General features: G+C 33.9%; 1 protein-coding gene across 1 annotated transcript; it reads right to left on the bottom strand.

The window, feature by feature from the left end:
• Positions 1-2,573: 2,573 nt before the first annotated feature.
• LOC130828402 (uncharacterized) lies at positions 2,574-16,915 on the bottom strand. Its single transcript, XM_057694377.1, has 13 exons — positions 16,535-16,915; positions 15,810-16,450; positions 15,301-15,461; positions 13,768-13,828; positions 10,807-10,872; positions 10,607-10,692; positions 9,403-9,466; positions 8,656-8,868; positions 6,805-6,870; positions 4,828-4,907; positions 4,346-4,475; positions 3,668-3,738; positions 2,574-3,203 (listed from the first exon to the last, which is right to left on the bottom strand). The coding sequence occupies exons 1-11, from the start codon at positions 16,683-16,685 to the stop codon at positions 4,358-4,360; spliced, it is 1,707 nt and encodes a 568-aa protein (XP_057550360.1). The 5' UTR covers positions 16,686-16,915; the 3' UTR covers positions 2,574-3,203; positions 3,668-3,738; positions 4,346-4,357.
• Positions 16,916-17,128: the final 213 nt, after the last annotated feature.

Here is a 17,128-nt window from a genome sequence, read left to right as displayed (position 1 = left end):
TGGAATGTTGTGTAAAATGTCATTGTTTATAAGCTATGTAAATATAAGTTTATAACTTGAAATGTTGTGTATATAGATTTGTTTTTGTGTATTGTAAGTATGAATTTCAAAGTATAAGTTTATAACCTGAATGTTGTGTATAATTTCGAATGTTACGTATAAATACAATTGTAAGTATACGTTTATAACTTAAAATGTCATTGTGTATAAGATATGTAAGTATAAGTTTATAACTTGGAATATTATAAAAGTTTTGTTTTTTTATATTAAAAGTATGAATTTCAAAGTATAAGTTTATAACTTGAAATGTTGTATATATAACTTGAAATGTTGTATATATATATTTAAATGATGTTTAATTTGGATGATGATTGGTGATGATTGGGGAAATATTGAATGATAATTAGTGTAATAATTATTATGTATATAACTATTAATATTTAGTGTCGAATTAGTATAAAATGAAAAAAATATATATATATGGACTATATGCTGCGGTTTTGAACCACAGCATATAATATTGTGTCATATCTTGCTATCCATAATGTCCACCGAGTAACTTATTCTACAATTTCTTTTATGGGTCGACTCAATTAAAGATGGTCTTTTAAAAAGACTATATATCACAATAATTTTTGTAATATCTTATATGTCTACTTACAATATCCTTAACGAATAAAAAAATACATAACATTTAGCCTCACGCATGAAGAAAGATACTTCATTCCTGCTAAGTGCCATATTCGTATCATCCTTCATGGGTAGGGCTAAATGTTATGGTAACATTTATTTATTTATTTATTATCGTAAAATTATCTTTATGTCCTGTTGACTTTTATTTTGGTTGACCCCGTGTTGACCTTGATTTATGGTCAAATGGTTTATATGACTTTTCCACCTTTGTTTGTCCTCCATGTAAAGATACCAACAACCCTAACTGCTAGTTAACCCCACTTTCCTCTATTATACTCTATGTCACACATGATCTCCCATAAAAGATACCCCATGATTAGAGGTGTTCAATGGGCTAGGTCGGCGAAAAATTTAAATGGGTCGGGTCGGGTTGGGTCATGTCAAATGTTAAACGGGACGGGGCGGGTCAAAGTCCGTTTAAATCCGAGCCACTTTAACCCGTTTTTTTAAAAATTCATAACATAGTTTCTTTTATTATACTGATGGCCCGTTGGGTCAACCCACATATGTATATAATAATATTATATAAAACTATAAAAAAAGTGGTAAACTTCTTTTCGTAATTAATACTTATAATAATCCAACCCGGCCCGACCCTACCCTTTACACCAAGGCTCGTTAAATGACTCGCCCCATTATTGACCCGTTAAAATGTGACCTGATCCTTGATCCGTTGGGTCAACCCGCCCCATTAAACACCTCTATCCATGATCCATGAATCAACCAATATAAGAACCCCTTACAGAAGTCATTGGTCTCTCTCAAAGCTTTCATTTACCTATCATTACTCTGCAAAAATTCACATCTAACTTACCCAATAACATATTCCTACCATCTCCAAACCTCCAGATAATCATTAATATTGCATTCATTATATTATCATTTCTTGATTTCTATCTCCGCAATTGACTTGAGCTTCAGAGCGGCTTTCCGGGAGATCGCCCCCGGTTAAGGCTAACATGTTGTGATGCAGGAATTGCAGTTACATCTATAAACGGATTACGTCATACTCCAAGATCGTTGACAATTGACTTTCATAACACTTCATCTTCGGGTGTTATTAAGTCTTTTGTATTTTCAGGTTCATTACCGAAACATCCATATTGCTTATAATAAAGAAAAGTTAAACTTAAGAGTTTTTGTATATTGATACATGTCGAACACTGATGCAGGATATTAGTACGTGTTCAAGTATCGGATATTGGTACGTGTTCAAGTGTCGAATACGTTTAAATAATCAATTTTACACCAAAATCGAAGTGTCCAAATGCCATACCGGTATCCGAGCGTCAAGAATCGGACACAAATACGTGAAACAAAATAAAGAATACGAGTAATATAGATAGAAACTTTATGGTAACTAGTGACAAATATTCCCTTTAGTATGCTAAGATGAGGACGACTTCTTTAAGGTATCACCTCCAAACGTTTTTTTTAAAATATATGATAGGATGCAACATAACATTTTTCATAATAGTTCATACAACCCATTTAGTAGTATGTGTTAAATAATGAAAATAATGATGAAAAACTAATGTAATTTTAATAGGAAAATTTATTAAGTTAAATAGTCATATTTATTCACCTCAGATCATATCATTTTCTTCACAAATGTCATTATAATGTATTACCATATAAAATATGGTATTAATAGTAATAGAATATTGTGAGCAAAAATACATTTTTATGATCAAAGTTTATTTTCATGAGAACATGATACATTTAATGAAAGTTTACACTACAAATTATTTTCATCACCATTGTTTGATACCAACAACCAAACTGGCCGATAATAATTCATAATATTATAACTAAGAAGTCAAGGGTTCAAACATTTTACCACTTAATTTTTAACCAAATATGTGGCGTTTTGCCGGTAATTCTAATAATGAGCTCCAACAATTATGAATGCACTAATTGATATCATCTTGAATCTTTGAATACAAAACAACACTATTGAGCAATATAAGTTAGACTTCATGTACCAAGTCCTATAGATTAATAAAAATAAAAACCACAATATACACTAACCAAAACTAGCAGCAAAAATTACATTTTGGCCAAAAAAAAATTAACTGTAGAGACATTGCTCAGTAGTCATTAGTATATGTCTCAGCATCCAATCAAGGTACGTCTAGCAGCTAGTTTTGCTACTGGTTTTGAATCTATTTCAAGGGACCTTGAACTAGAACTACCTGATACCAAGTCGGTTCCGTGTACAAAAACTGGATGATCAGAGCTAGAATCAATTGTAGTTTGAGTTCCATATTTAGGGTTCGAAAATGATCAAGCCAGAATTATAAACTTGGCATATCCCAAGTAATTATGAATGTGAGAGTAGGCTAGTAGCTGACCTTTACGCTCTCCACCTCCCAATGGCAAACCGTCCAGACTCCCACAATATCCTTGATGTACTTTAGAAGGGCGAAGATAAGTTCAAAGCTCAAATCCTTTCTAAATCATCTGTTTTATGAGTTCTAAATACTGAAAGCTGTCCTTTTAATATGTACCTGAAACCAATAGGCATAATTGAAGTCATACTATTGAATTCTGGGGAATAGAAAGTTCAAAATACTCCAATGGAATATAGCCATATAGGTAGCTACATAACCCTTGTCCCTGTGCTGATGATACTATCTTTCGTTTTTTTATTGTTACATTTCTTTTTATGTAACAGCTTTTTGAGATAAATGTAGCAATTTCAAAAACGGAAGATAGCATGAAACATCCTTGTTTTAGGACATTATACTACTATAACAAAGCACATTACCTTGTTTTGGCAAGGTAAAACTATGGAAGTATACAAATCAATATTACCTTATATAATCACAGATAGGCAAGACAGTAATCAGTTTGGTAATTATGGAATTCTTTTGAAGGACAAATATAGCATTTTAACTCAATTGCTTAAAAAGACATCAATCAAATGTAGCTTATAAATTAAAAAAAAAGAATATTAAGTAATATTACCCACATTTTACACCAGGATACATCATTGCGGCCCATGAACCAGCGTTTAAACACATCAGGGAATTGCCACGTAGACTGCCGACCCAAGAAAAATACAGACCTATTAGCACAAGTACAGAGAAGCAAGTACAAAAAGCTTTGTGCAAGTAAATGTTGCAATGTGATAAGTGTCAAAATTTTGATTTGTGATCCAGAAAACTGAGTCTGCTGGTTCCAGCAGAATATTTAATTATTTAAGGAAAACACATGGGTAGCATCGCATTACAATGGACTTCCACGGGACCTTAGAAAGATTAACCAAATAGATTGTTGAAGTCATAGTACAAATAACAGAATTTGGGTACAGATCGAACAATGCATCCTTCAATTAAAATCAGAAGATTGAACTTCTAATTTAGTTTCCAGAGTGTTCGACCCATGTCGATATGTGCATAAATAAGAGATAACTGGTCTGGATAGGAATGCTATCTAAAACCGATATGGGTGTCAACCAGTGAAAGCCGGCATTGATAGCTAAATTGATTAATTCTCCATATAGAATACATATAGCAGTTAATGTCTTCACCAACAATATTATGCACTCAAATCTCCAAGTATTCAACTTTCTATGAAGATTATTCTTTCTTCCCCTTTCTGGCTATAGAACTGGAAAATTAACAAATGCTGGAAAATTTGCAAATACCTTTTGTGCCAATTAATACTTATAGCCAGTTTGTAACAGCAAGTGCCTATAGTAGCGACCTCGAAAGAGTCTGTGCCACGTAAAACGCAAAGAGGTGAGCCAGTTCATTTGTAACTGCTCCTGGACCAGCCTGTAGAAATTCAGCAAATCAAGCCCACAATTATGTTATTCTTTTGCAAATATAATTAACATCAAACTCGGCACAGTTTGACGTAAAGGTGTCCTCCAAAAACTTTCATTAGTAAATATCTCAGCAAAGAAATCCTCTCAAAACCAATGCATATAGACGAAGTAAAATTTAACTATCTAGTCATGCTAATTTCTACAACAAGACTCGCATGACAACTCAAGAGAACCAGGGATAACCCCAACCTCTCTGCGATTAAAAAGTCGTTTCTACAAGGGATAAGCTATCTTGTCATTGATAAAGAAGTATTCTTGCTTTATTTTGGTAAATTTAATCAATCAGTTTGACAACTCACCATCTCACCAGGCATCTCTGCATACCACGAGAAACTGGACGGATAAAGGATGGATCCCGTTGAGCATATAGCACACCCACCTGAATCAATATTAATCACACACAGTTTATTGTAAATCGACGAAAGAGGAATGAAAAAAAGGCAATTAATATTAGGCAATAGGACATAAGTAACCACGATGGGTCCAAAAAGAATGACTCTAGGAGTAAGCCATAGAAACTTGGAAAATCTATGAAATACAGTGAATTAGGAATGAAGTATAATGATGACATATGCCTTGAAAGTTGAAGTTACTGCACTGACTAGTGTATTAAACTCAATTTTTTAAAATTCAATTTTATACTTTTATAATAAAAATCACAGAAAGCAAAATCTTAGTTATAGTTTAAAGTAAAAAACAAAGCTTCGACTTAAAAGGACATTAATCAATAGTGAGACATAACAATGCCTAGTCTTAAGTAGAAAAACTACAAATCAAAGAACAAAATGACAAACAACACCATCACAATGCTTGACCAAGTGGCATTAAACTAAGGTTCCTTTAAATAACTCTTAGTTGAGATCAAAAAGGAAACAAATCAGGGATCGATAGAACAATCCATCTTATATCAACAAAATACATTTTTTTTGCAATAAATCTCATTTTCTAAGAATCCCAAAGCTAAGCGTGCTTGGTGAGGAGTAGTAGTCTTAAGAACGGTAACCTCTTGAGAAGTTTACATGGTGTGCACGAGTAAGGATAAAGCGCACCGGAAAAGGTTTAAGTTGGTTTGTGGGATCAATCCACAAGCTCCATGACGCCAAATAATCAACCTTCAAGGGTAGTCACAGCCAGATTAGTGGTATCAGAGCAACCTTGTAATCGTGGATGATCCAAGGGATTTGTATACCTAGCAGTGGTAAGATCTAAGGAGCTTAACAAAGATTAACTTGTAGGTACAATGGGGACGTCGCAATTTTAAGTGGGGATGAATGCAATAACCAAGTTGAGATCAGGAAGGAAATAAAGAAGCTTTAATAGGATCGATAGATCACCATAACAACAAAGTGCATCTTCATTTCAAGGAAACTCAATTGCAAAAAACTTCACAATCAAGCGTGCATGGTGTGGAGTAATCATTGGATGGGTGAGAAGTCTGAGAATTCCCAGAGGGCAAAGTAAGCCGAGAAAAGGCTTATGCTAATTTGAGGGATCTACAATCTCCATGGTATGTCTTCCTCCAGTAGGGCAAGGTTGGATGTTACACTTCACCAGTAAAGTCAAACATGACCTCTATCACTAGGTTAAAGCATAACCACTTTTCATTGGAGACCCAATTATTCTCAAATACAAAAAACAATATCCAATAAAGAGGTTCATACTCTACACAAGTAAAATTAGAATTTATATAGTAAGAGTCGATTTCAAGCGGTACATTTCAACAATAAAACATGTCTTGATTAGTGGAAATATTTCATTTTAAGAAAAAATCTTCGTTCAATTTATTTTAAATGGAATGCAGGAAGAGTGAATGAGGGAAGGTTGGTACCCATGGTGATGGGGTGGCTCAAAGCTCTGTGATAATATAGTGGAGTTGGGCCGGAGAAAGAGAAATGATGAAGAGGTATTGAGTGGGACATCAGAGGGCTAGTTTAAGTGAGGGAAGAAAGAAAATGAAGTAATATGTCATACATAAAAGAGGGAGTAAGTGGCCAAAAAATCAAACCCTGTTACCTCCCCCACAGAATAATTGATTAATGGCACCTTTCAAATCACAGTGCTGTTCCTAAATTGCTTAAACTTTTTGCATACACCAACCACCTTATCCCATGGCCCATAGCTCGAGTGCCTAGAGACTGGCAGTATTGTTGACCTTATTAGTCTAGAGACTATGACCTAGAAACTTACAGAATATTTGTTATAATCTGATGATGTACTTAGCAGACAAAAAGTAGAGTGAATTTGCGATGCAAGCAAAGCCATGGAGCTAAAGCTACCTCTAACAATGCTACTGCTGAAGGATCATCAAAGATTTCAAGGCTGCAATCAGCAAAATAATTCAGCTGCATCAAGAAAAGTGAAGGTATAGTTAGGGTCAACTCTGCATGAGAAAAATACAATAGTAAAGAAAAGATATGTTATTTAGGTATAAAAAGCAAATGATTTCAACAAAATAAACACTTAAAACCTAATAAGCTAAATGTTTTCTTCCCATTTCTTCAAAGGTAATACAAACAAGGCCCTTCACACAAGCATGCCACTATTAATATTCCCATTTATTTTCATGCATTTCATGCTAATTGATCCCAACACAAATAGTTCTTTGAATCAAACTAACAAACTGCCATACAAGTCGTTGAGCTCAACAGTCATAAACATAAGAATACATATATTCCTCTCAACTATTTTCAGTTCCACCATTGTCGATAAAAGTATCAAAGAAATTTGTTAAAATTTACAGTTTTATCTGAAAAATATATTCCAGCCAGATTTGAAATTAAAATGGCTAGGCTTTTGAGGGGGGAAGATGTCGCGCAAAACACGTGATATGTAAGCATATATAATCTGACGGCAATATTTACACAAAGGACAAAGATACATGTCAGAGATAGAAGCAAGAAATGAATCATCATCAAAGAAGAAGGGTGTCAGGCTGTCAGCAAGGTAGTGAACGTATCATAAATGGTGCAAATTTACATAAAAAAAGTCTATCTCTGTGAAGATTTCACAATATCATTTCTTTTCATCCTCATTTTTGGTGCACTATTGAACATTGTTAGTTATTCATGTTTGATAGTCAACTCATATGATCATTACAAGCAGCATAGATTCCATAATCGACTTCAATGTTCTAAAAAGGTAGCTGCAGATGATTTATAAGCAAAGGAATTGAAGGTCAATGTCAATTGATGTGAAGTAAAAAGACAAGTTAACTTGGTTAAGGAACATGCAGTGTTTTTAAACCAAGGTGATGACTGAAATTGGAATTTCTAACTGGGCACAAAAATGCACAGAAAAACTCAAATCCAAATGACAGTAATCAATACCAGTGTCCACCTTTCCCTTTTCATTTCCATTAATATAAAGCTACTGCATATTTAAGTTTGGGAGTAAATCAGGGCCACTGGTAAGTTGATAATCGATCCAGCTGCTAATGCATAGGTCAAAAAGAAAAGAACTGCATGTAAATTGTAAAAGGACCTGACTATAAGAAACGAAAACCATACCACTTTAATAAAGCAGATAAATTAGCTACACTTGTTAAATGTCAGATGACACAAACAGATATCTCTAAACAAGCCACTATATCATCTTATATCTTCAAAATTTCCAACAAAGATCCTGAATAAGTTCATCAAACCACAAGGACGAACTATGTTCTGTGGTTTCTTTCTGAATTCATGTTCTACACCACTAAGGTAGACAACCATCAATGTACGTCAACTAATGCACAAGAGGCCATTAAGTTTTGTTAGACAACCTTGAAATCACAATAAAAGTTTCCAATCAAACCTTGTTTAAAAAACAATGATTGACACACACTATCACATAATTAGCAAAACACTGTAACCACAAGGGAAGAAGATATGGATACCCTGAATAGATCAGATATTAAGTCGGTAAAAGGCCAGAATTCTAAGAACCCCTAAGAAATATGTAGGCATAAGGGTACCAGCATGAACAGAACTGAGTAAATAACAGAGCAAGAGAAAATGTGAAATCTAAGTCAAACCCTTGGCCCCGCACAGGAAGTCCCCACCTATGGAAGCCAGGAATATTTCTAGTTTTTATTAATCAACAATGCAATGAAGCAGTGGAACGGCAGATGGTAGAACACATTAGATTACCCCAAATTCAGCATTGACCAATGACTGCACAAAATCCATCAGTTGAATCTTCGCCCACTCCAAATGATGAATTGGGTCATCTGTATGAGGAGGATGTCTCCAAGGGGCACCAAAACGTAATCTATCTTTTGGTATCTTTCCATTGTATGCATCAAGAGAAAATTTTTGTAGGAGTGACAAAGCCTTGTCCATAGATGGATTTACCACAGTTATCTACACGTACAATAAATGAAGTCATATAAATTACCAAGTACGACTTACAAGGACAGTTGTGAAACAAATTGCAATAGTTTTCCGAAAGCAATGACCCCTTAGGATACAAAAATTCAATGAATACAGCCACATAGAGAAACAATAAACATCCATGCCGCTAAAGTTCTCCATATATGGAATCATCAAAAGCGAAAACTTCTACTTCAGCCTAATATTGTACAAATTTCACCATTAGTTTATCTTACGTTTTCCTTAAGAACAGCTCATTTAACAAACTAAGGGTGTAATAGGGTAGACTGGGCAAGAGTGTCCAAAACACTTAATATTTTGGTAAAAGTTCTATCCACATGTGACTACTTTTAGATTCAGAAATATTTTTTTAATGAAGGTATGAAATTTCAACATTAAGAATTTACTCAAAAACGCCTAAATGTCTTTATGCTATAAATTTGTTTACGAATTGGAAACTTAACCCCTTGTAATATCTGATGCTACCATTAGAAAAAGAGCTCAATCTTATAACAGACAGCTTACCTGAAAATAAGCCAAATAAGCATCCATTATATCCTCAAATGTGTTGGATATATGACCCATCATGCTGCATAAAACAAAGCAGGATCAATACCGAAAAATTGGATAAAACGCGTTAAAGCGATGCAGCAAGTACTATTATGCACCACTGAGATTTGATGATAAATTGATATCATATCCACAATCATGAACTATATTAAATAATTTTTGCTACTACTTCTATTCCAAATAGAAGTCGTTGTAGACAATGAATTTGTTTAGAAAAAGTCAATTGAAACTATTAGCTTAGTCACTAAAAGTGGACCTCCATCAAACTTTCAAAACAAGCTACCTTTATAAAATACTTAAACCATCTCTCTACAATATACGGACAAAACTCTAGACTATCCCTTATTCAAACACTATATTTGTTTCTTTTCATTTGTCTATGTTACTCTATACACAATCATTAAGGAGTATAGTGAAAGGATGATGTCATTGTCATGAGGTGGAGAAACAAATGTAAGAAAAATATGTGAGACCAAATAATAGAAAAAGTAGTGGTAAAATACAGAAATGTGTGACAAAAAAGAAAAAGTACCCCAAAATAACCGATAAAAATGGAGACTTGGATAAACAAAAAACTAATGAAAGGGAAAGGCGAACAAACAAAAAGAAACTGAAGGAACATGGAATAATAATGAGGTTGTTACATTACATAAAGGCCTCTTTTATAACGGATTTTGAGTTTATTGAACCGCAAAACCCTGTTACGTAACTTGTGAATTAATATCCATGGAGTAATTTCCATTATGAAATGTTATTCTAACATGATAGCCGTTATTATCTTTTTAAAAGTGTATTAAGTTCTTAAAGGTCTGATATAAGCTTGAATTCAAATATATTTTCTATCAAAATTGATTTATTATGATAAAATGAATTTTTTAAGTTAATAATCACATTGCAATGTCCGCAAAACGAGTTGTAAGACAGTGACGTGCTGCAACCGCGACATCGCAACCTTTACCGAAATCGCAACTACATCCGAGAATTTTTTCTATGCGAGGGAGTAGCATGAACAAAACACCAAAGTAAATTTTTCAGCATGTCAGACTTGATGCATGGTACTTCAGGCACTTGTAAGCAAAACACCGAGGGAGTATTCTATTAGTTAGCATAGGACATTTCGTAAAGAAGAAAAATATCAAAAACATCATACCACACTTACTTGAGATAACGATCACTTTCTTTAAGTGCATGAAGTTCAAATAAATGCCTTGAGTTTGCACCAAGCACTTCAGTAATTATTGTCCACTGCAGAAGTACACCGGTTAGCATAAAAAAGTTCTCAACATTGATAAAATAAATAATAGAATTTATATAACAAATGAGAGAAAGATAGAGCATGAGCTGTAAGTATCTACTCACCTCTGATGCGCTGAAGTAATCAGGCACCATATGTAATTTACCTTCATTGGGTGTCCAACCAAAGGTCTAAGATTCAGAAAACATTATCAGCATATAAGATATATGCAAAAATCTTCAATTAAAACAAAAAAGCAGAAAGAAATTAACATCGTTTATGGTATCGTTATTCGTTTCACATTTAAACCTTACTATTTCTACAACTCTTATTAGCCGTTAGTGATGAAACACATAGAAAATGAACAATAAGAAAAAACCATGCAAATGGTAATAAGTAAAGAACACAACCAACTGCTGAACAAAGAGGTCCTGCAGTCTTCAGCTACTTTGTGCTGTAAAATTTTTCTTCAGCTTACATTTAGGATAAACTCATCAACTCAAAAACTGTAGAAATTAAGATGTATTATTTATCTAAAGTTTGCAATTTAGAACTAAATTTAAACTTCAATAGGACAATTTTTAAGTGCATCCAAATTCCAATCCAACCTCCAACCTTGGTTTTAAAAAGCATGCCTCAGACAAGCTTAGGCATCGCAACTAATCACCGAAAAGATCACCTTGATTAGGCCCCTAGACCGAGCGAGGTACAACAGGCGCAAAAAAGCACGCACTCCAGACACAGGGCATAGCACCTCAAGCGAGTAGATCTAAGTAACTTAGTTTTTCAGGGGGAAAATGAAATTTTCAATTGAGAAAACCTTCTTCAAGCTTCAAAAAGGAAATTTTGCCAAATATAGTTCCAACTCAACAAATATTTGAAGGTAGCCGACTAATCACGGCAAACTTTGTCAATTAAAAGTTTCTGGTGGTGGTATACTCTGTTTCCAATCCGTCATTCCTAGTCAGTCAGTTCTCCTTCCAGTAACCCTTTTTCCCACTCTGATTTTTTCCTTTTGCAGCGTAGCCATAATTGTCCCTATCACACATATAACACAACACTATGTGTAGGTTTGTACTTTATTTTCACTTCTTTACAAGGACTCTCCTTCATGTCATAACTGACCTTTTTTTACAAGAAAAACTTTTTGTTTCAAATAACTTTAGAGGAAAAGTCAAAAAATTTATCTTATATTGTAGGTCCATTACGTATTTGCGAGTAGGCCATGTATAGGAACTTTTTCCAGTTTAGTAGCATTTTAGTATTTGGTTAAATTTTATCCCAAGAAAAGCACAAAAACTAAAAATAAAAAAGAAAATGTAGGCCTCGTCAAATAAAAGACTTGGCCTATGCATTGCGCTTTACCCCTAGGATCCAATAATGCTTTAGGCCTCAGGGCATCTGCGGTTTTAAAAACAAAACTTTTTACTCCACTTTCGTGAGAACCACTTTAGCAGTAGGGCCATAACGTTGTTCAATCTTTAAGATCTTACAACCCACTATTTTACTGTTAGGGACCTTTAATCTAGATGATGCAAAATTCTTTGTTGGACAAACAATGTTCAAGCGGCAATAGGGAACATATTGGGAATTATGAAAACACGTAAAATTTACTTCGGAAAACAAATTATTTACAGTTTCAAACTGTGTAGTAGTTTTGAGAGAAAAATTCACACTACCTATGCTCAAAAAATGTTCAATTTTCCGATCATAATACTATATACCTCCCGCACCAAATTAGCTTCATAGGCAATTGGTGAACAAACTAAGAAAAGTGGGTGAAAGTCAAAGGGTGATAAGATGAAAAGATAAGTTAAATATATGGATGAGAATAAAAGAAAGAGAGTGGATCATGGTAAAAAATAAAGATGAGGCAAATTTGGTGGGATGGACTAAAAAGGAAAGTGATGCAAATTCGTGAAACAGAGAGAATACATTATATCTCAAAGTATCATGCACTCATTGCTAATTGCTTAAGGCTATTTAAAACTTGCATGCCATCGCAAAAGGGGGCATTCATTCATACACAAATTTCAATAGATAATGGACTTATAAAAATTGACTCTTTTAAATTATTTCATGGAATCTGCTTAATATGTGATATTTTCAATCAAAAGTCAATCAACAGCTTTGTTATCACACACGGATAAGGTTGCATCATGGAAAAACAATTCAATAGCGGATACATTTGTGGAAATGGTTGTAGTGTCGCTGAAAACAGCTACAACAGAATAATAAAGCAAATCGCAGCCACAAAAAGTCACATAAGGAGAGTTTTAAACTTATAATTGCTTTTTTGTTGATAGACTGCTATTATTATGCAATAATATGCACATAACTATTATAATTGCATTATATTAGATACTTTTGGTGGATAATTAATTGATTTAAATTATGAGAAGCTATAATTAATGGGTATTAATTAAATTTTAACAAGATATTATAATAACTTCTTCTACAATATAGGAAGATATTAGAGGAAATTTTTCTATAACCTCTTCACGAAAAATAACGTTGTAACGGAGAAATATCAAACGTTACACATCAAGTAAAGGTCAATGCGGCGTTTTGATAGTGAAAATTCATGCAACATTATATAACGATATTTAACGTCACAACAACTCTCAAACATGTTACACAACGACCGTTATATAACGTAACTCGCGAGTTTTTATTCCATGGGTTGCATACATATGATCTCCCGAACGCTACCTAGGTGGTAGTCACTTAGCATTGAGGTAATTCATTTTTTGTTGTTTGGTACATGACGAAACGAAAAATATCTATCTGGTTCTTTACATTCCTTTTTGAGACATGAATTGTGACTTGCGAGGATGAGAATGCCTCAAATTGTCAAGAAAATAATGAACCAAATGTTCCTATCTGGTCCAACGTGCATAAAACATTCAATGAAAAGTAGAATTTCAACAAGCATGTTCCTATAGTCATATTACAACATGGCACAATGGCATGACTCGTGAGCTATAACGAAGTGTGTGACAATACTATATATAACCAAGAAAAAGATAGGAAGATTGCAATTTAAGAAAATAGAAGAGGAAAAATATAAAAGATCGATAGTTTACCTCCCGAGATATAAAAATGTCTGGAAATCCAAAGTCGATGTAGGCACGATAGGAATAGTAACTGAAAATTACCAATACTATTAGAACATTAATATATAGAGGACAAATGAAATAGAAGGAATAGTTATGGGAAGTCTTGTTTAAAGTTTAAACTTTAATTATTAAGAAAACATTGAAGCATACTAGCATCCATGTGTAGGCATTAGATCTCAAGAAAAAGCTTCAGAATATAAGGTGAAAATGTCCATGTAAGTTCATAACTTCATATACATAACTATTGAGAAGGGATCTCACAACCATCGCTAGGCTAAAAGTCTAAAAGTCATATATTAGAAAGTTAAGAGTGCTAGAAGCCTAGAACTTAGAAGCATCATTCAAAAGCTGAAAGTAGGATATGATCAAAAGTTGCAAATGAAACATATACAATTGTTCAAAAATAATTTGTTGGATGTAAGTTATGTAAGTGCTTAAGCCAAAAAAACATAGTGGAAACGCCTACAAGAAAATGTATATTATACACAGCCTCAGGGCACTGACTTCAGTACCTCCAGCTAATTAAAGGATAGAGTTCAAAAAATTATTGTCAAAGCATAACTACATGGGGGTAATACGGAATGAACTCATATAATAATTTTGTGTCAAGGTAAGTAAAGAGAGAAGAGATAAGCAGAAAAGAAACATGCTAGCTGTAGGTAATATTTACTGCAGAAAATATAAAAATAGTTAAAAGCTTTCAAAAGGCTTGCACTCTCCAAAATGAGTTGTAAACTCAATACATTTCATATAATCATTTCCCTCTTATTCCCATCTGTATTCATAGGCTCATATCAACCTTTTAACAAAATTCCCTCTGACAGAACATAGAAAATTAAAGAGTTCAGTTACAGATATTACTTTCTAGAAATCAGCATATTCCATCAAGAATTTAGTTTGTTATCCATATTTGCCTTTATTAATAGCTTGCCTTTTCATTTCATGTTCATGTGCTTCTCCACAGAGTTCATTACAGGATAGGAACAAACATTCAATATATTGAGGAGGTGATTAATAAGGATTTTCTCAGCAGGGATTGACTTGTCATTTTCTCCTAGAAATTGTGAGAATGTCTCTATCACACATCCTCTAAGTTCATCACTGTTCATAATGAAAATTTTCATGATCATTTTTTATGAGAGGTTCACATGACTTATCATTAAAGCTAAAATGACAAACCAAAGTTCAATAGTTGGGATTTCAATATCCAAAATGCAGAGAAAACGGCCTACATAAGAGGTAGCCCAATACCACCACATCAGAAAATAAACAAGCAATAAGTGAATTGACAAGAGGAGAATTCCTGACGATAGGCAGAAAGCATTGCAAATCTAAAAACCACCACAAGGTCAATAGAACCATCACTGTTTAAAAGCTTGAACAGAAATCAACAGGAAACTTTTTCTTAAAGAAAACTTCACAAAGGGTTGATTCTCATAGAAAATAAGTAGATACACATAGGGAACAAGTAAACAACACTAATAAAAAGAGTCCATTTACCTATCAGATGTCATAATAATGACAGGGAGGCACATCTCATTTGCACCCAAAGAAATAATTCTCCATATTAAGCTATCATGGTAAGTTGGTGCACACACTGTAGAATCATCGTTTGTAATTGCATTCTTCAGGACCTCTATATTGTTGAGCACAAGCTTCGGCTAACATTACAATTTACAAATTATACCTAATGATTAGAAACTCAAACTCACGTGTAGATACTAAAAGTAGAACAGTTAATCATCTGTCAATCATAATCTTGTGAAATGAAACAAAAATTCTACAGAGATAACGATTAAACTAACACAACATTTAAGATTACCAATGCAAAAAATATGAACTTGAACCCTAGCAATGACACAACTATGGAATCAGTATGAGCTCACATTACACAACAAAAGTTTCACATAGATCAAAATTACAAAACCACAGTTGAGAATCAAAAACAGTAACTAAATTATTTCAGCAAATCAGGGTAGTATCAAATGGATTCAGAAATTGAAAAATACCTGAAAATGATCAATTTCAGAAGCTGAAGACAACAACTCTAACAATAAGCCAGGCCAATCAGTGGCCGAAATCATAAGCGATCTCGAAAACCCGCCATTCCTATTCAAATCAGCAATAGCATTACTTCTCCACTGTTGCTGCACTCTTATAACCTCTTTAGCCAATCTCAAAGCCATAACAGCCTCTTTTAAATAAGACCTCTCTTCAACGTTCATCCCTTTCAAACCAGCTAATCCCTCATTATCCTTCCCATCCCACTTCCCCGAATACGCAAAAACAGCCCTTTCCCACAACACAGATGCCGAAACCTTACTCAAAGCCCCGCCTTTTTTCAAACTGCCAGAATTCGATTTCTCCAAAATAAACCTAAGAGCATTACTAAGACCATGCCACTTATTAAGCAAAGTAAAAATCTGACTAGAAGTAATTTGACCTAATACAATCCCTCTCTCAGCCAAAGATTCTAAACATTTCTCCAAATGTGTTCTAAGCAAAGACAATGGAGGCGGTGACTCGGTCGCCGCATTCCAAGAACTCCAAGGAAAAGATTCACATTGAGATGGATGATGTTCCTTAATTGAATGCGCAAAATCAACGTACCCTGTAATATGTGGACCTTTGTTCCAATTCTCCATTAAACCTGATAATCATAATCATAACAAGATTAATCAAATGATTAAGGAAATGATTAAGGAAGAAAATAGAAGGAAAAAAGGATAATTACGTTCGAGAATTAGGGTTGTTTTGCCGACACCGCGAGGACCATGGAGAATAAGGGGTTGATGAACACGATGATGTTGAACATGATTGTTTAACACAGTTTCTAAAATTGGTCGTGATATGATTCTCCATGATTTACTACTTGTACTCGCCATTTGAGCAATGTATCAAACTTAGAATACCTGATACTTTAATGGCGACGACGCATAATTAGGGTTTTTCGAAGAGTCTTTCAAACCATCAGCAGCACTAGAGTTGTAGTTCAGCTTCTATAATGGCTGGAAAGTGATGATGACATTTTCATACACAACAGTATGTCATCAGATGCCAGTATTTTAGAACATAGAAAATGGAAAGTGATGATGACATTTTCATTTTTAACCATCTTGAGCTTCTGGTATGGTATTGAACTATTAGGTATATTTGGGTTATTGGATTGATTTTGGGTTAGGTGTTTTCTATTGATTGGAAATCGAGTTTTATGTTTATATTGTATTTTACGTAGTTGTAAATCATTTTTAAAGTCGGGTCAAATCCGGTTTGATTGCAAGGTCGGATGAATTTTGGATCATTGAGTCTGTTTTAAACGCTTCTAGCT

This window comes from Amaranthus tricolor, chromosome 12, assembly GCF_026212465.1.
Source record: "Amaranthus tricolor cultivar Red isolate AtriRed21 chromosome 12, ASM2621246v1, whole genome shotgun sequence".
Lineage (NCBI taxonomy): Eukaryota > Viridiplantae > Streptophyta > Magnoliopsida > Caryophyllales > Amaranthaceae > Amaranthus > Amaranthus tricolor.
Note: the sequence above shows the minus strand (reverse complement) of the source record. Positions and strands in the feature narration are given on the sequence as shown.